This window comes from Panthera uncia (genome assembly GCF_023721935.1).
Source record: "Panthera uncia isolate 11264 chromosome C1 unlocalized genomic scaffold, Puncia_PCG_1.0 HiC_scaffold_4, whole genome shotgun sequence".
Lineage (NCBI taxonomy): Eukaryota > Metazoa > Chordata > Mammalia > Carnivora > Felidae > Panthera > Panthera uncia.
The window spans coordinates 68,888,055-68,908,282 of NW_026057585.1; the positions used below are offsets into that span (position 1 = coordinate 68,888,055).

At 36.5% G+C, this 20,228-nt stretch overlaps 1 protein-coding gene and 1 non-coding gene across 5 annotated transcripts in view; one reads left to right on the forward strand and one right to left on the reverse strand.

The window, feature by feature from the left end:
* The window catches only part of MAST2 (microtubule associated serine/threonine kinase 2), a 219,378-nt gene that overhangs the window by 96,556 nt on the left and 102,594 nt on the right, over window positions 1-20,228 (reverse strand). Inside the window, exon 5 of one of the 4 annotated variants that reach the window (XM_049618614.1) lies at window positions 1,705-1,899. The exons of the other annotated variants lie outside the window; for them this stretch is intronic. Within the exon in view, the coding sequence (XP_049474571.1) occupies window positions 1,705-1,899 (195 nt within the window). The remainder of the gene's footprint in view (window positions 1-1,704; window positions 1,900-20,228) is intronic. 4 annotated transcript variants of the gene reach the window in all.
* LOC125913780 (U6 spliceosomal RNA) lies at window positions 8,909-9,014 on the forward strand. Its single transcript, XR_007455079.1, has one exon. It is a non-coding gene; the product is annotated as a U6 spliceosomal RNA (small nuclear RNA).

A 20,228-nucleotide genomic window follows, 5' to 3' on the forward strand; every position in this document is an offset into this window, starting at 1 on the left:
TCTCATTTCTAAAAAGCCACTCCTTTTCAGTCCCTCCGCTGCTAGTTCCTCATCTCCCCAATCTCTCAAAGTCAGATGGCCCCAGGGCTCAATCCTCTGACATTTCTTCCTTATCAATAGACACTCATTGGATGATCTCATAAATCTAATCATTTGTTTCACTTATACACTGATAATTCCTTATAAATCTTCAACCCAGACTTCACCTATCTTTAACTGAATGTCTACTTAGCTATTCTTACAGTTTCTCAGTCTCAGTTCACGGTTCTTCCAGTTTCCTAGCTGCTCAACCTCAAATTCTCAGTCATCCTTCACTCATCTTTTTATCAAACTCTGCATCTAATCCATCAACAAATCCTATAGATTTTACCTCCAAAATATATCCTCAAATCTGACCACTTCTTACCACCTGTACCACCGTAGGTTCAAACAACCATTGTGTCTTACCTAGAATGTACAGTAGCCTTACTTACTTACTTACTTACTTGCTTACTTACTGAGAAGGAGACACACAGTGTGAGTAGGGGTGGGGCAGAGAGAGAGAGGGAGAAAGAGAGAGAATCTCAAGCAGGCTCCATACTGTTAGTGGAGAGCCTGATGCAGGGTTTGAACTCATGAATTGTGAGATCATGACCTGAGCCAAAATCAAGAGTCCGGCACTTAACCAACTGAGCCACCCAGGCACCCCAGGTACCCTTCTAACTATAGCCACAGGGATCCTTTGGATTTAAGTCAGATCATAACATGTTCCTGCTTCAAACCCTCCAACAGCTTCTTATGTCATTCAACATAAAAACAAAAATCCCAGTAATGGATTTAAAGCTCTACTCCATTTGGCTTCTCACGTATGTCTCAGACTTCATTTCCCACTTTTTACCTCTTAACTCATTCCACATGAGCCTCACTGGATTCTGTGGAAGAACACATGAAGCAAGCTCTTAGGTCAGGTCTCTGGCACTTACTGTTGCCTCTGTCTGAAACACTCTTCCTTCAGATATCTCTAATTCTAGCTCTGTGACTGTCCTTCAGGTCTTTGCTCATATGTCAACTTATGAGTGAGGACCCTCCCTGACTATCTTATATAAAATGTCAACCCCTATGCCTCACATTCCCTATTCTCCTCATCCTGTTTTCTCCATATCACATATGTCCATCTGTTATATATTCATTCATTCATTTGTCTCCCTCCACTAGAATCTAAGCTCCTCGGAGGGCAGGTATTTTACCTCTTTGTGTTCATTCTTCTGTTCTTCATGCCTAAAACACCATCCAGCACATAGTATTACTCAAATGCTGATTATACGAAAAGACAGAAAGAACTGAAGAGAAGAAGGTTATTTTCAGCAATATGAAGAAATCACTTAACCTACTTCAGAATCAAGTTTTCCTGTTGTATAAAATGTGGAATTTGGACTAGCTAACCTTTAGAGAGCTCTAGCATTCTGCCATGCTATGCTTCTCCTATGGAGGGGTCAGAGGGCTGTCCAATAGTCACAATGGGCACATAACTGTCTTAACTACTGATATGCTATATTACTTTCTCTTGAATTTTGAATACAGCAGAAATCTCTGAAATTCCTCTTACTCTTCTCTGTGACTTTTATTCTGTTTCTTCCCATCATTAAGGAGAAAGGTCTGGGTTTTTACCTACTTGGCCAAAAGCAATCACTAAGGCCACACTCACATCACAGCAGGTTTCCTTACCTCCACAGCAGTGGGCGGCTGGAACAGGGACTGCCAGGACTGCTGTGAACTTGTGGGTTCAGGAAAAAGGCAAGAGGAGAAGTAGCCAAAGCACAATCAGCACTAAATGGGATTTTAGTGAAGTAAAAAGCTGGAGCCGATGTGGGTGAAAACATGTGCTGGTTTACTTCAGATCCTCGGCAAAGAGTAGAGATTCTGACAAGGTACCACAGTAGAAAAAAGAAGGGTCAGGGATAATTTCTCAACGAAAAAGAAATATATTCAAAGTGGGTCAGTTTAGGCAAAAGGCTCAAAAATAGTGGTCAAAAATCATTCTCACATATCATACCTCAGTGTAGTGTTGGCACAGAATGACCATTGAGACTAAAACTTAATCCACAGAATTAAAACCAAAAATTTAAGCTTTGGGTATTCAAAGTATTTAGAATTGGCTTCTGGAAATATATTATAAGTTTACTACAAATCATCAATTAGCAAGAAGTAATATTTTATGTTCAATGACTAAAACTTCCTAGAGAAATGTGTATGTCCGTAAAAGTAAAACATTAATAGTTCATAAATTAGATTATCTCTACCATAACACCAATTTATTTAGCTAATTCTTGACTAATGAGTACATTAAATAACATCATTTAATTCTGTACAATAAATTTTGCTTCTATTTAAATTTTAGTATTTTAGTTTACTTTTTTCCCCTAAAAACAACCTAGCCCTCTTGATGTGTTAAGTCTTAACGAAGACTATTAAGTAAATAACCTCATTAGACTGAAAACAGATGGTAAATATGGATTTCTACTTTGTTGATCATTGATTGATATGTCACAGATGATGAAAAATAATTGACAGATGCACAGCATTTAATTTGCTATAGTAGGAGCATGGCTTTCCATACAAACACCATATTTAGCCACAACATTTCAAAGATTTTTTAAAAACTTAGGTATCACACAAGCACCTGTTTAAAAATGTTAGTTGCCTATGTTGTTACTACTGGCTATTTGAATATGGTGACATTTTACTTGTTTTAATTACATATATTCAAAGGAAATATTTACTACTAATTATTCCTGTAGCTGGCTTCAGCATATTTCTCAGATGAGTACACAAAAAGAGGATACAAAATGATAATGTAGAAGGCAGAAAATTATTTAAAATTACCGGTGTGCACAAATTTCCACAAACTCAACATATTAATAAAAATTACAAGTAGTAGAAATATTAATTTTGGATTAATTCCTCACTTTCAAAAAGAATTTTCACTTTTCTAAGGAACTATTTCAAAACTCAACTCCCTAGTGTATACAAGCTACAGCTAATTAGAACATACAATAAGACAGTTCTTATTGGGGCACCTTGGTGGCTCAGTCAGTTAAGCATCCGACTTTAGCTCAGATCATGATCTCACAGTTCATGGGTTTGTGAGTTCAAGCCCTGCATCAGGCTCTCTGCTGTCAGCACAGAGCCCACTTCAGATCCCCTGTCCCGCTTTCTCTCTCTCCCAAAAATAAATAAAAACATTTTAAAAACTATTTTGGAAAAGACAGTTCTTATTAACCTAAATAATATTGCTTATGGAGTTATAAATCTTATCACATAAAATGAGGCTTAGTCATGTTGATGAATATATAATTAAGATTATAAATCTATGAAAACCAAATCTCATTCTCTACTGGCTAGTAATTAACACTCTGCAAACTGGTTATACACTGAGGCTAGAGTTTAAAAAGGATTGTTTGAAAAAGGAAAGGTGATTTAGAAACTACTTACTAGCTCCTCAGGGGGAATTTTCCTAAGTTAAATTCAAAATCACTAATGATTACCAATAGCAGTGCACCAACAACATTTGGAGAGCATGATTCTGACCACTTATGTTTTCTTAAACTACAAGCTTAATTTTAAAAATTTAAAGTTTTACTAACAAGTCCTTTTTACTTTAAATGATACTTTAGTTCATGAAGCTTCTTTTTTATGGTCTTTAACTTTTAGTCTAAGTAGGAGAATAAACCATTTTAAAAACATATGCCAATCCTTCTAATTATATATTTCAAACAAGTCCAGTCTTCCAAGGTCTTGTTGAATCATTAATTCAATCAATGAGCATCCACTAACACAGAAGGCAATGATCCAAAGAAAGCCCACTGAAGAAGTATGTCTATTTAAGTATACCACACTAACTCCAGGTAAACACTAACATTCAGGGGAAGAAAATCTGAAGTGCATTCCCTCCACCCTGTGAGTTACACAAAGGCAGTTTAAGACAGATCAATGAATGAAATGGATTCTAGGACACTTCATTCCCTGGTTCCCTAATTTGCTGATCAATTCGCTCTGCATTTCTTCATTAAATAAGCCTGAGCAGCTCTTGGAAAAGCTACCCTGAAATGGAAGCCTTCTTCCATTGCCCAGCTTTGAAATCCTTATCTAAGTATTCTTCTATTTCTATTTTATTTCTATATTGGCCAACACAAATAAAATTAGGTCACACCTGAAAGGACTCAGGCTTGGATCTGCAAGGGCAGATCTGAGGTCCTGAGCTGACAGGCCAGGGGCAGAAATACAATACCCTCTCTAGTCCAAGGAGAAGATACTTTCACTTCCATTTGTTTCCCACATTCATGGAGCTTGTATAGGCAGCTTTGACAGTAAATTTAAATACACATTTGCTTTCAAGGCAGGAAAAAAGATCTTAATCATTAACCCAGTTCCCCAGGTACCTAAGCACCCCTAAAATGATATCTAACTCAATTTACAGAACTAGAAGCTCCATAGGCCCCTGCCAGGGACCAGTGTTTTGACCTTGAATTTATGAAGCCAGCCCAGCCCTCTTGGCATCTCCAAAGCAGAGTTTTTATCCAAGCAAATGAAAGTGTGTTAGTTGGCATTAGTTCTTTTCCTGACATGTGCCAGTTTCCACTCAGAGACCCCAGCCTCCTTACTGAATCCGCAGACATGGTGCTCCCAGTCTCTCTCTCCTTCGTTTCATCATTTTCCTGGCTACTCAAGCTTTTGCCCTCTCACACTCGGGAGTCTTGGCAGGAAGTTCTCTCACACAAGGGGTATGCAGTCTATAAGCCAAAGGAAGCTTACAAAGGTTTCCCAAACTTAAGAGAAAAATTAAAGCACTGTTCTTCTAAAACATAATATTCAGAATCCCCCCACCCCACCCCCACTGCAAAAGACTTAAGAGCCCAGGAGGCAGCAATGAGGCACAGTGAGGAGTCCCAGATCCCAAATGAATCAGCTGTCCTCTGATCTGCCTGACATCATTCACACTCCGCCTGTAACAAATCAGAGCGTCAGAGAGCACCTTGTTCCTCCCCAGTGACAAGCACCAAACTCCCTCCCCCACAAGTCAGTTGCAACCTCCAACCCTGAGGCCTGGTAGCAGTGAAGACTCTGGCAAAACTGTAAATACCAACTTGAAAACTCACACTGTGACAGAAATGCCATTAACTCTGGTGGTGTGGGCCACTATAGAACAGCTGTTGCAGTGGGCGGTGGATTGGAAGAAAGAATATTAAGATCCCAAATTGGTAAATTAAGGAGCTAAGAATACATGGGCATTTATGCAACATTATTCATTCCCAAGCACAGGTCAGGTGAAGTATTATAGTCTTAATGTTAGGACTCAAAGCATAGCCATTATTCAAATTCTGAATTTGACCAATTTAAATAAACTCTGTACTCCCTCCATAAACAAAGTTTAGCATCATTTTTAATTCAATTTCTATTACTCTCTAATCACTTGAATAAGTTTGTGGTGAGAAAAGCCATAGGAAGCTAAGAAAATAAGTCCAGAAAGTATTGGTTTAATTTCAACCAGTAACTATTAATAAAATCATTTGCATGGCAGATGTTACACAAGACATTAAGGTAAGCTACAGAAGAACTCTAAAGAAGTGTAAGCTATTTAACCTTGTATGCTTTGTTTTCCCTATCTGTAGAATGCAAATAATTAAGGTACCTATCTATAGATTGTGGTGAAGATTAATATATGTAAAACAGAAAAGTGCCTAGCACAGAAGTGCTACAGAACCGTTAGCTATTACTATAGGTCTTGCCCTCAAGGAGCTAGCTCCCATTGTAGAGGAGATCAGCCCAGACACACAAAAAACCATCTGACAAAAACAGCCTGGCCTGAAGAAAGCCAAGTGCTCAGGTAAAGCCAAGTGATCAAGCAGAGCTAAACAACAACAGTTAAGGGAGCCAGAGTAAGCAAAAGTCTTGGTCCCCTGCTTCAGAGCACCTGCCAACTCATTTATCTAGATGACAAAGTATGTCAAACTGTTTTTCTAGGGTAACATTCAAAGGATTAATTCATACCCCAACCAATACTTTTCAGCTGCAGGTCACAACTCTTTATTAACTCATAAAATCATTTCAGGAAGTCAGGACCAACATTTTCTTAAAAGGAAAACAGAATGAAATAGAATAGAAAATATCAGAGTGCTTTACACAGAACTGTTTTATGAAATATGCATGTTTGTGACATCTATTACTGGTAATACATATAAATATACAAGGGCAAACACATGTGATGGGCTGCAATATAAAATCTATTTGTTATTAAGGGTCAGAGTAGGGGCGCCTGGGGGGCTCAGTAGGTTAAGCATCTGACTTCGGCTCAGGTCATGATCTCATGGTTTGTTAGTTTGAATCCTGCCTCAGGCTCTGTGTCCATAGCTCAGAGCCTCAAGCCTGCTACAGACTCTGTGTCTCCCTCTCTCTCTCTCTCTCTGCCCCTCCCTTGCTTCAATCTCTCTCTCTCTCTCTCTCTCTCTGCCCCTCCCTTGCTTCAATCTCTCTCTCTCTCTCTCTCTCTCTCTCAAAAATAGTTTATTAAAAAATTTTTTTTAAAAAAAGGGGGTCAGAGTCTACAAAATTTGAAAGCCACTGTTCTAATTACCCAAGCAAACTCGCCCCCACCTAGTAGCTACAGACACTCACTCGTCCTTCCATGTACTAGTCCATCACTTGGCTCTCACAGCTCCTATTTCAGAATCCCCTGTTCTCTAGAAGTCCTAATGAAAATGGAAACACTCTGAAATCTACAACCTCTCAACAAGTAATTATCAGGGTCAGTCACAAAAGCCCACACTCCCACAACTAAGAAACCAACCATGGTCTATCCCCATCTCAGGTTAAGTTAAGGCCAGCCTTAAGTTTAATCAACATTGTCCAGTCTCTAATACCCAAGCCCATGCTCCTGAACAATAACAGTAATATATAATGATGACATAACAGCAACGAACATTTACACATTTGTAAGTACTTACTATGTACTAGACTCTATTCTAAGCACACTACACATAATACCCAGGTAGTCCTCATCACAGTCCTATAATATATGCGCTATTATTATTCTCATTATTAAAAAAAAAAAAAAGGCGGCAGCACGAGGATGTTAAAATCATGCCAGTGGTAAAGCAGAAAGTACCCTTTCTTCAATATATTTGCACCTAGTTACCCTACATATGAACTATGTATGCTAGCCAGAAGTATTCCTGTCTTCAGCCAAGTTGGTGAACTGAGGTAATCTCTAGAATCAATGTAATGAACCATTGTGCTATAAATACCTTTCAGCAGACGATTCTGACAACAGCAGCAAATACACTTCTCTCTAGCCTGCTGTGCAATAATAAATTGGGAGAGGAGGCAGAGCATGGAGCTCCTTAAATATTTGATTTTTAGAGAATGGGAGTCATATTTTATGTCCTTCATCTAACCCAAAGAAAGCATCACTCTTACTCCCAGAGTTTAACATCCCCACACAAAGCACTTTCTTTAAACTTACTGGCATTATAATACATGTGTGCCAATATTCCTGTGGCTGTGTCAGCACTAGGAGGGCTTAACATTTCCCTGGGACTGGATAGCATTCAACAATTTGAGGTATGGAAGATTAAACATCTGCTTTTTCTTATTTGTTCACAACTATTTATCAACTGCATTACTATCCTTAGGCCAGGCAAGAAGGGTCTCTGCCACAGGCTTCTCACTTTAGCAGTTCTGCAAAATAACAAATACACAAAAATAAATTCATTAAAGAAATGGGTTGCTTCTATCACACTTGTGACTTAGAATTCTGTACTGACAAAGTAGAACCCTAAAAATCCATTCTCATGACTTACACTATTCAAACCTCAGGAAAACAGTTGCCCACATGTTTCTTCCTTTGTATTTTTTAAGAAGACAACCATGTCAGATTGCTGTTATGGACTGTGAAACTGCAAACTTCAGAAAGAATTCTGCTGAGATTATAAAGTATCTGAACAGCAAAGGGCCTTAGAAGTAAGCAAAAAGACAAATTAATTAACCTGTCAAATCCTTCCTCCTCTCAGATAACATGAATAAAATAGATTTCTTGTCTAATCCAAGTATGGTTCTAAATACAACCCAACAACTATTTACTTAATTTCTTTCTGTTCCAATTCATGGTTCTAAAGATATTTATCATTTACCTCAGTATTCATAACAGAGCACATGGCAGCTGAGGAACATTTTGCAGAATTAAGGAATTCACATCACCAGTAAGTTTATTTATGTGCAGGTCTAGACATAACATATGTTAAGGCCAAAGGCTAATTTTTAATGGTGATAATTGTATAGTTAATGCTAAAATTAAAATGTTATCTATAAAAATATATACTTAGGAGCACCTGGGTGGCTCATCAGTTAAGTGTCCAACTCTTGATTTTGGCTCAGGTCATGATCTCATGATTCATGAGTTCGAGCCCCATGTCAGGCACTGATGGCACATAGCCTGCTTGGGATTCTCTCTCTCACTCTCCCTCTGACTTTCTCTCTCTCAAAAATAAATAAACATTAAAAAAAAATACATACTCAGATGTATCCAGAAATCACAAAATTTTTAAATTTTTTTAATGTTTATTTATTTTTGAGTGAGAGACAGAGTGTGAGCAGGGGAAGGGCAGAGAGAGAGAGACACACAGAATCGGAAGCAGGCTCTAGGCTCCAAGCTGTCAGCACAGAGCCCAATGCGGGGCTCAAACTCACGAAATGTGAGATCATAACCTGAGCTGAAGTCAGACATTTAACCGACTGAGCCACCCAGGTACCCCGAAATCACAACATTCTTAAATTTAGGGTAAATAATTTAAAATACTTAAAAACAAAATAATTTTAAAAGCATGAAAATGTTCAATTTTTTACTTTATATTTTTATAAAAATATATTCAAACTTGTGCTCACTTTGGCAACACATATACTAAAACTGGAATGATAGAGAGAAGATTAGCTGGCCCCTGGGCAAGGATGACACACAAGTTCAGGAAGCATTCCATATTTTTATAGTTTGCAATATATTTTTGAAAACTATAAAATATATGTATTCAAACTTGATACTCTCTGAATACAAGTACATTTTCTTTTTAAATCCTATAGATCATTGTAATAATGAGTACAAGATATAATCATGACAGAGATAGAAAAAGCAGGAAAGTAGAACTTAAGAAATAAAAAATCTACAAATAAGTTGTACTGCTTAAATTAAAAAACAAAATTAACGAAAGTGAACAGACTTCACTGCACACAGAAGGCACACATACAATTATTAGCACTAAAGAAAAGACTGAATAAACAGGAAATAAGCCATCATAGTCAAAGAACAGAAGTAAATGCCAATATAGATGCATGTATAATTGTTCTTAATATTATTTATCTAATGTTTAGCCAAGTAGAAAGGTGGTTTTTTTTTTTCCTCCTGTGGTTTAACAGCAACGTGATCACAGAAAATAGAGAAAAACTTACAGGTTTAATGTAAATTATTTTGAAATTTGAAGCTAAAATGACTAAAGATTTAAGCTGGTTGAAAAATGATGAAACAAATGGTCACTAGCAAGACTGAATAAAGACTGAAATGATTAATTTTACTGGAAAAAGAAAAATCATACCTAACTTAAAAAATATATATATATATACATATATATATATATATATATATATATATATATATATATAAAACTCAGTTCTATAGATTATAACAGGGACAAAAGTCATGTTAAACAACTTTGTTATATGTAATAAGTTATCTAAGGAGGAAAATGACAAAGTAGAAATGACACTTTCATTAACTTGAAACAAAATACAGGTTCTCACTTATGAGAGAACTAAGAAAAAACTCTCAATTTTAGGCATTAAGACTGTCAAACTTTCACCTGCAACTATGAGAGTTATGGAAACAAAAGTAGCTAGTCTGCTACAAAGCCCCATAAAACTAGACAAACTGTATGAAGGAGAACAAAACTAGCTATTCTGCTACAAAGCCCCATAAAACTAGACAAAGTATACGAAGCAGTAGTTTTCAGGCACTGGGAAAAGGCAACACAAAAATGCAAACCCAGAAAAAGGGGAAACATCCCAGGCTGAGAAGGCACCAGTTAGAATGCCGGGTAGCTAATCAAACATACATTGAACATACATCAAGAAAGACCACAGGCTAGACCATAAAAGAAATCTCAAGAAATTTCAAAAGACTGAAATCCTATAAAGTATGTTATCTGAACACAACAGAATTCAAAATCAATTACAATTTTTACATAATTCCCCAACATCTGGAAATTAAACCACACTTCTAAATATGCTATTGATCAAAGGTGAAATGACAAAGGAAATTAGAAAATAATTTAGATTAATTTAAAATGAATACACAACATATCAAACTTTATAGTATGCAGTTAAAGGAGCACTTAGAAGGAAATTATAGCTTTAAATGCTTACATTAAAATGCTTACACTAGGGGCGCCTGGGTGGCTCAGTCGGTTAAGCGTCCGACTTCGGCTCAGGTCATGATCTCGCGGTCCGTGAGTTCGAGCTCTGCGTCGGGCTCTGTGCTGACAGCTCAGAGCCTGGAGCCTGTTTCAGATTCTGTGTCTCCCTCTCTCTCTGACCCTCCCCCATTCATGCTCTGTCTCTCTCTGTCTCAAAAATAAACGTTAAAAAAAAATTTTTTTTTAATAAAAAAAATAAAAAATAAAATGCTTACACTAATTTATGCCTCTAGATTAAAAACTGAAAAAAGAAAAGCCAATTAAAATTTAAAAATCAAAATATAAGAATACATACAAGTAAAGGCAGAAATCAATGACTAAAACACTGTCTGTCAACTACATCTCAATTAAAAAAAAAGGGGGGGGGGGCAGGAACAGAAGAGCCCTGTCATGAGGTCTAGAGGCAGCCTCAATGGTTTAGGACATGCTTCTAAAAGGAAATCAATGACAGAAAAGAAAAAATAGAAAAAATTAACAAAGCCAAAAGTGGGTTCTTTGAAAATATTAATAAAATTAATAAAAATCCTAGTAAGACAGAGGCACCCAGCTGGCTCAGTCAGTTTAGAGCCTGTGACTCTTGATTTTGGGGTCGTGAGTTCAAGCCCCACATTGGATGTAGAGTTTACTCTAAAAAAAAAAAAAAAAAAAATTCCTAGTAAGACAAATCAAGAAGCAAAGGAGAGAAAACACAAATTACCATTCTTAGGAATAAAAGATGGGCTATCGCAACACTTCAACAGACAATAAAAGAATGAGAATACCAGGAACAACTTATGCCAATAACATAAATTAAAAACCTCAAGGGGCACCTTGGTGGCTCAGTCGGTTAAGCGTCCGACTTCAGCTCAGGTTGTGATCTCACAGTCTGTGGGTTCGAGCCCGGCATCGGGTTCTGTGCTGACAGCTCAGAGCCTGGAGCCTGCTTTGGATGCTCTGTCTCCCTCTGTCTCTCTGCCCCTCCCCTGCTCACACTCTCTCTCAAAAATAAATAAACATTAAAAATTAAAAAAGAAAAACTCAAAAAATATCTTACCAAAATTGACTTAAGATATGGACAAAATGAATTATGTTAAGTGACATAAGCCAGACATAAAAGGCCAAATATTGTGTGATTCTACTCACATGAAGTACCTGTAATAGGTGAATGCATAGAGACAGAAAGTACAATAGAGCCACCAGAAGCTGGGAAAGCCTTATTTCTTAAAGGCTACAGAGTTTATACTTGGGGTGATGAAAAAGTTTAGAAATATAATGGTGATAGTTGCACAACATTGTGAATAAACTTAATGCCATTAAATTGTATACTTGAGAATGTGTATAATTAAATGTTATATGTATTTTATCACAATTTTTAAAGTTAAAAATAATTCAAAAGGGACTAAGACCCAATGTAAAAGCTAAAATTACAGAACTTCTAGAAGAAAACACTGGAGAAAATCTTCATGATCTCAGGACAGGCAAGGATTTCTTGGATGTACATAGGATGAATATTCACAAATTGAACTCACAAAAAAATAAAAATTCACAAGCTGAACAATATAAAAATTAAGACCTTTTGCTCTTTGAGAGCGCCGAATCCTAACCACTAGACCACCAGGGAGGTTGACCTTTTGCTCTTTGAAAGTTACTGTTGCAAATATTTTTCAAAGGAAAAAGGCAAGCCATAGACGGAGGAATACAGTCACAATGTATCTGACAAAAGATCTATACCTGGAATGTATAAACATCTCTTAGTAATAATAATAAACTAAACAATTCATTTTAAGTGAGCAAATGACTAGAGCACACATTTCACAAAAGAAGATATACAAATAGCCAATTTGTACATGAGAAACATGCTCAACATCATTTTTCATCTGGCAAATACAAGTTAAAACTACAGTGAGATACCACTACCCACCCACTAGAATGACTAAAATTTAAAGTCTGACCATAACAAGTGTTAGTATGGATGTGGGCCAACTAGAACTCTCAATATCACTAGAGGGAGTATAAAATGATACAACCATTTTTGGAGAATTATGTAATTCTCCAAAGAGAATTTGGAGAACACTCCAAAGAGTGTTTAAGTTTACAAACTTAAACACTTAACATTTACCATTTGATGGGGAGACAAAAACGAAAGAAATCTGTTTAGCAGTTTGGCTCTTTCACCTTTTAAAAGATTAAAAATAATTTAGTCAAAAGAATTTCCACATACCAGATATAATGAAACTGACATTGCAATATACAGAAATTAAAGCAAGAAAATGTAATAAGTACATCTGTATCATGTATTCATTTTCTATCGAATAACATATTATCACAAATATAGCCACTTTAAACAAACTAATTAATTTCAGTTTTTGTGAATCAAAAATTTAAGCACAGCTTAGCTAGGTCCTCTGCTTAGGGTCTCACAAAGTGAGACATTCACAGTGTTGCCTAGGTTGTGTTTTCATAAGGGAGGCTAGGCTGGGGAAGAGTCCACTTCTAAGCCCAGTATTGTAATTGGCTGAATTCATTTCCTTGTGGTTGTAAAACTGAGGGCCCTAGCTGCTTGCTGGATATCAACTGAAAGCCACCTCACCTCCTAGAAGCTACCGCAGTTCCTTGCCACATGGGCTTTTCCAACATAGCTACCTACTTCATCAAACAAGTACAGTCTCTATGGTGAGCCTACTAACTACAGAGTCTTACATACCATAAAATAGTCAAAGGAGTGATATCTCATCACCTGTACTATGTCCTGTTGTTCTGTTAGAAGCAAGTCAAAGGTAGTGTCCACATTCAAAGGGAGGAGCAACACACAAATGTGTGAACACCCAGAGGAGAAGGAAACCATGGGGGCCACCTTAGATTATGTTCACCATACATGACTATAAAGAAGAGTCACTGCCAAATAATCCTAAGCTGATCTCTATAGACTACTTTGGAACCAGCAACATATTAAGATTTAGTATGAACATACTGCTATTGTTGCTTTTGTTTATAATATCCCAGCACTGAAAAGATTAAAGAAGACCTTAACAAATGTTATAAGGCCCTAGACGTTGCTTTTAAGAAATGGTGAAATTGCAATAAAAGTGACAGTAATTTATAAGGTGATATTACAACACTGTGCAATATCTTCCATGATGACCATTATTTATGAAATTCCATCACAAAGTTTATGTGCAAAATTCATGGTTCATCTGCAGCAGAATAAACACCCTCTAAATAGAACTTATTTTTTAATAATGTTAAGAAATAAAATGCCTCAAAGTTAATTTGGCACTGTTATCAAGATAACACAATTTTTAAAATTTTAATATATCTTATTTAATGTAATATAGTATACTCAAAATATAATTTCAATATATAATATAAAATATTGATGAATTATTTAACATTTTTTCCTAGTTTTATTGAGATATAATTGACATAAAGATAATACCATTTATTTTAAACAATCTTAATTACAACATAGTGATTTTGCTGAAATAAAGCCAAGGAAAAGTATAGGCATTTTAACAATTTATGAATTGCTTGCCTTTACTTTATTGCTCAAACAGATGAGTATCAATATGGGGACAATATTAATGAAATTATGATCCTTGATATTTTGCCAACTTTCAATCATAAATATTGATAATGGAAAAAATTGATAACTGGTTATAACATCTGATTCCCTCATTAATGATGAGGCTTTTTTTTTTTTAATCTTTAAATGTTTTCATTTTATATCTAGATAAGAGTCATGATTTTCTTTTTTGGAAAATTACCTGTTAAACAGTACTGCAAGTACTCCACCAAAATGCCCAATGGATTCACCTCACAGAGCCACAGATGAGAAGTGTACCTCATGTGGGCTGCCCACACATATCTTTTCTTAACTTCTAAAGGTAAATTTTAAGTGGCAATCTGAACTTTGTTGACTCTCTACTTTTATAAGTTTAATTTTCCTCTATATAATCAGGTTTTGTGTTAGGTTTGTTTATGGCTAAGCTACTCCCATTGATGGTAGCAATAATTAGGGTACTATTTTAATGGCTGGACCATTCGCAGTTATATACCTCAAAAAAATGAAAACATATGTCCATAAAAAGACTTGTACATGAATGATCATAGCAGCTTTATTCATAATATCCAAAAACTGGAAACAACCCAAATATCTACCAAACAAATAGTGGCATATTTACACAAGAAAATACTAAGCATTAAAAGGAACAAGAGTACTAGCCCCATGTTGGGCAGTATGCTGACAGCTCAGAGCCTCGAGCCTGCTTCAGATTCTGTGTCTCCCTCTTTCTCTGCCCCTCCCCAACTCCCAATCTGTCTTTCTCAAAAATAAACAAACATTTAAAAAATCTTTAAAAAAATAAATAAAATGAACAGGAGTACTTGAGGAACATGAGGAAGTCTAATACAAAAGAGTCAATACTGTATGATTTTTCACATATGAAATTCTGCCATAGGCAAAACTAATCTATAGCCCCAAAAAGCAGATCAGTGGTTGCCTGGAGCCAAGGGTGGAAGGAGAATTGACTGCAAAACCATGCAAGGTATGTTTTGGGTAATAAAAATATTCTACATATTGATTGTTGTGGTAGTCTAATTACTTCCCAAAGGCCCCACCTCCAAATACCAGAAGATTGGGGGATAGGCTTCAACATCTGAATTTTGGGAGGACACAAACATCTTTAACATACTTAAATAATCTCAAAACTTAGCACCTCAAAACATTATTATTAGCTCTTGATTATATGGGTTGACTATGATTGGCTGGACAGTCTGAGACATTTTTAAATGTTTACTTATTGATTCATTTTAAGATAGCAATGATAAATGCACTGCATGTTAGTATCATTTTAGGAATGCAAGTTGGTACAGCCACTCTGGAAAACAGTAGGGAAAAAACTAAAAATAGAACTACCTTACAACCCAGCAACTGCACTACTTAGGTGTTTATCCAAGGGATACAGGTGTGCTGTTTCGAAGGGACACATGCACCCCCATGTTTATAGCAGCACTATCAACAATAGCCAAAGTATGGAAAGAGCCCAAATGTCCATCGATGGATGAATGGGTAAAGAAGATGTGGTATATATATACAATGGAGTATTTACTCGGCAGTCAAAAAGAATGAAATCTTGCCATTTGCAATTACATGGATGGAACTGGAGGGTATTATGCTAAGTGAAATTAGAGAAAGACAAAAATCGTATGACTTCACTCATATGAGGACATGAAGAGACGAAGAGACAAAACAGATGAACATAAGGGAAGGGAAACAAAAATAATATAAAAACAGGGAGGAGGACAAAACAGAAGAGACTCGTAAATATGGAGAACAAACTGAGGGTTACAGGAGGGGTTAAATGGGTAAGGGGCACTAAGGAATCTACTCCTGAAATCATTGTTGCACTATATGCTAATTTGGATATAAATTTTAAAAAATAAAAAAATAAAATTAAAAAAAGAGATAAAACAGATGAACATAAGGGAAGAGAAACAAAAATAATATAAAAACAGGAAGGGGGACAAACCAGAAGAGACTCATTGGAGCGCCTGGGTGGCTCAGTCGGTTGAGCATCTGACTTTGGCTGAGGTCGTGATCTCGCGGTTTGTGAGTTCAAGCCCCGCAGCAACTCCATGCTGACAGCTCAGAGCCTGGAGCCTGCTTTGGATTCTGTCTGTCTGTCTCTCTGTCCTCTCCCACTCGCACTCTCTCTCTCTCTCAAAAATAAATAAACATTAAAAAAAAAAAAAAAGGCTCATAAATATGGAGAACAAACAAGGGGTTACTGGAGAGGGTGTGGGAGGGGGGATGGGCTAATGGGTAAGAGGCACTAAGGAATCTACTCCTGAAATCATTGTTGCACTAGATGCTAACTAATTTGGATGTGAATTTAAATAAATTAAATTAAAAAAATTTTTTTAAATTAAATTTGACCTTGATGACCCCCTAAGAACTGTCCTCAAGTAAATTGTAAATATGTTACAGAATATAAAGGAAAATAATGAACAAAACTTAGCAAGAGAATTTTATTTGCCATGGTTTATAATACCACGCCACGAGTCTGAAAAGCTATGAACTGGTTAAAATCTTAGCTAAGTTTGTTCAGTATTGATGGGCCAATTTCCCTGGTTTACAGTTTATCGCCTTCACCTACAATATTAAAAGCTATTCTTTTTTTTTTCTGTGTAATATGCCCAGATAGCAATTATTTTGTGTCTTATTAGAATAATTTTCTTTGCTTTATACTGGCTAATTATGTCCTTAATTACTTAAGAAAACAAACAAAGGCTCCTCATGAAAAAGTTGTGGTTATTTAAAATTGGTTACCTTCAATGCTCATTTTAAAATGTTTTATTGTCACCCTGGTAAAATACCTGGGTATTATTTCTCAAGCACCAACACTCCTATCTTAAGCATTTTCACTGACAACTCCTTGAAGGTTTGCCTTCCCAAAATCAGATCCTAAATATAGAAAACAATAAAACTTTCAGTATATTTTTACTAACTAAAGCTATCTTAGAGATATCCCATAGGATCCCTGGAAAAATCACAAGGTGTCCTTTCAAATGTACTAGAAATAATTAGATTTGTTTTTTTACTTTTGATAAGTTTCATGAGAAAAGTTCTCAAATCAGAAAAGACGCTCAGCCCTCCCTAGTTTAAATTTGGACAGGTAAAATTAACATAAATATCCTAAACATTGTATAATTTATGGGAAGCTCCTCTTAGAGATTTGTCAATGCCCTCTTTATACATAAGGTTTCTATTTACAAGTCCCAATGGTGTTTTGCCAGATTTTGGGAAATAAGAGTTTAGTGTTTCCAGTCTTAATTTGAGTTATTACTTAAAATGTTTGGGGGGTGCCCGTGTGGCTCGGTCAGTTAAGCAACTGACTCTTGATCTCAGCTCAGGTCATGATCTCATGGTTTCATGAGTTCAAGCCCTATACTGGGCTCTGCGCTTACCATGCACAGAACCTGCTTGGGATTCTCTCCCTCCCTCTCTGCCCCTCCCCCATTCTCACTCTGTCTCTCTCAGATAAATAAACTTAAAAAAAGTAAATGGGCCGCCAGTGTGGCTCAGTAGGTTAAGCCTCCGACCTCAGCTCAGGTCATGATCTCACAGTTCGTGGGTTCAAGCCCTGTGTTGGGCTCTGTGCTCAGAGCCTGCCCTGCTTCAGATTCTGTGTCTCCCTCTCTCTCTCTCTTCCCCTCCCCCACTCGCACTGTCTCTTTCTCTCTCAAAAATAAACATTAAAAAAAATGTTTTTAATAAAAAAATTTAAAAAGTAAAAATAAGGAGCACCTTCGTGGCTTAGTTGGTTAAGCGACCGACTTCGGCTCGGGTCATGATCTCGCAGTTTGTGAGTTTGAGCCCTGCATCAGGCTCTATGCTGACAGTTCAGAGCCTGGAGCCTGCTTCAGATTCTGTTTCTCCCTCTCCCTCTGCCCTTCCTCAACATGCACTCTCTCTCTCAAAAAATAAATAAACATTAAAAAAATAAAATAAAAAACAGGTAAATAAAACAAAATGCTTAATAGGGCACTTGGCTGACTCAGTTGGAAGAGCAAGAGACTCTTGATTTCAGGGTCATGAGTTCCAAGCCCATGTTGGGTATAGAGATTATTTAAATTAAAAAAAAACTTTAAAAAATAAAATAAATAAATAAATAAAATGCTTACTTGGTAACAATCTTACTTTTAAAATTTGAATCTTCTAGGGGCACCTGGGTGGCTCAGTCGGTTAAGCGTCCGACTTCAGCTCAGGTCATGACCTCACGGTCCGTGAGTTCAAGCCCCGCGTTGGGCTCTGTGCTGACAGCTCAGAGCCTGGAGCCTGCTTCGGATTCTGTGCCTCCCTCTCTCTCTGACCCTCCCCCATTCATGCTCTGTCTCTCTCTGTCTCAAAAATAAATAAACGTTTAAAAAAAAAATTTGAATCTTCTAGGTAGATGTCTAGGACTTATACCAGACTTACTAAATCTTTTTACTTGAGATCCTTAGTATAGCCTTGGTACATATATTATGCCATAAGATTATATGTTATATGTCAAGATTTTTTTCCTCTGCAAAAATTATGTTCATTCATGTTTTAGAAATCAGCTATAATATTCACTGTCTTCCTTGACAGTTCTTGAAAAGAACTACTCTTAGAGACACTTTGTTAGAACGTTTTTGAATTGGCTTTAATATTCTTTTTGTATGACACAGAAAGAACTTGCTGGTTAGCTGCATTATTCATGTTGTAAACTCTCATTAGACCTTTCACCTTTAAAAATTACCAGTATAAACTGACCACAGCTATTTTAAGTCTTTGTCATCTACAGAGAGATTCTGTTTTACACAGATGCTAGTCTGAAGGATCTGCAATAAACTAGAAGCCAAGTCTGTTTGTTTGTTTTTTAATAAAGGATGGTCTCAGAGCCCCCTGGAAAAGAACTGTAGCAGGTATCTCAAACTACTGACACTTCAAAGAATAGACTCTTGGGTACAGGCTTCTGATACCATTGCATGAACAACTGGACAACTTCCAGACCATTCCACAGGACTGAGTCAGAATTTCCAGAACTCTTTTTAGTTGAGAAGCAGACCACTAAACTAAATCCAGTGAAATGAAAATTAATTACACAGGACTAAATGAACTAATGAGAGATGATTATAGTGATTTCTTTGGAATACTGTCTTAATGTCTGTTTTCTAGATATGCAAGGAAGCCTGCTCTCTTCCTTCTTAAGCTATCTAAACTCTAAAAAATTTAGTAACCTTTGCTTTTATAAATGCAATATTCCTGAATCATGATTCTCAAAGACTCTCTCCCCAGTGAGATTTGAGAAAGTCTTGCTGAATTTACTTACTGAATGCCCTTAAAATATCATTGTAAAAAAAAGTTATACAAAAAGTATTTGCCTGAAATGTCATATTTGAGAATGATGTTTACTTATTTAATCAGGTATAATACGCCACTTTTAAGGAACTATAGTTGATTTTATGGAACCAGTAATTACAAAACCCTCCCAGGAAAACTGTCCTGGTACCTAGCTTTCCAGGGTCCACCCTTCTAGGTGGTAAGGAAGGTCACTTCCTGGAAGGGCCAGGACCCTTAGGACATCTGGGGGATACTGAGAAAAGAAGAATTCACCCAAATGTATCAGTACTGCTGATGAAATATAATACAGCATATTTCTTAAGCTTGCTTTCTAGACTCAAAATACAGATAATAGAGGGGCACCTGGGTGGCTCAATTGGTTAAGGGTCTGACTCTGGATTTCAGTTCAAGTCATGATCTCACGGTTTATGAGTTCACATCCCACATCAGGCTCTCAGCTGACAGTGCAGAGTCTGCTTAGGATTCTCTCTCTCCCTTCTCTCTGTCCTACCCTGCTCACACTCTCTCAAAATAAATAAATAAACTTAAAAAAAAATGAAAAAAACAAGAGAGGCTTTTAAAGTTCAACCTGAGATTCTTTACAAAATTTCCAGAAAAGCAAATTAAAAAGGTCAACATGAAAAATTAACATTATTGCTACCCCTATTTAAATAACCAAGCCAAACTTAATGAGACCAATCTTGTTTTGTGATCAAAAATAATATTTGAGATTGCGTTAGATCAAAAGGGTGAGACTATAAGGAAACTTGGAATAAGCAAAGAAGAGATAACAATCATCTGATGGAAAACTATGTACTGTTTAGAGAATACATTACTTGTTCTAGCCTTTTATTGCCTTTCAGCTATTTTCCAACTCTGTAAGTTATAGG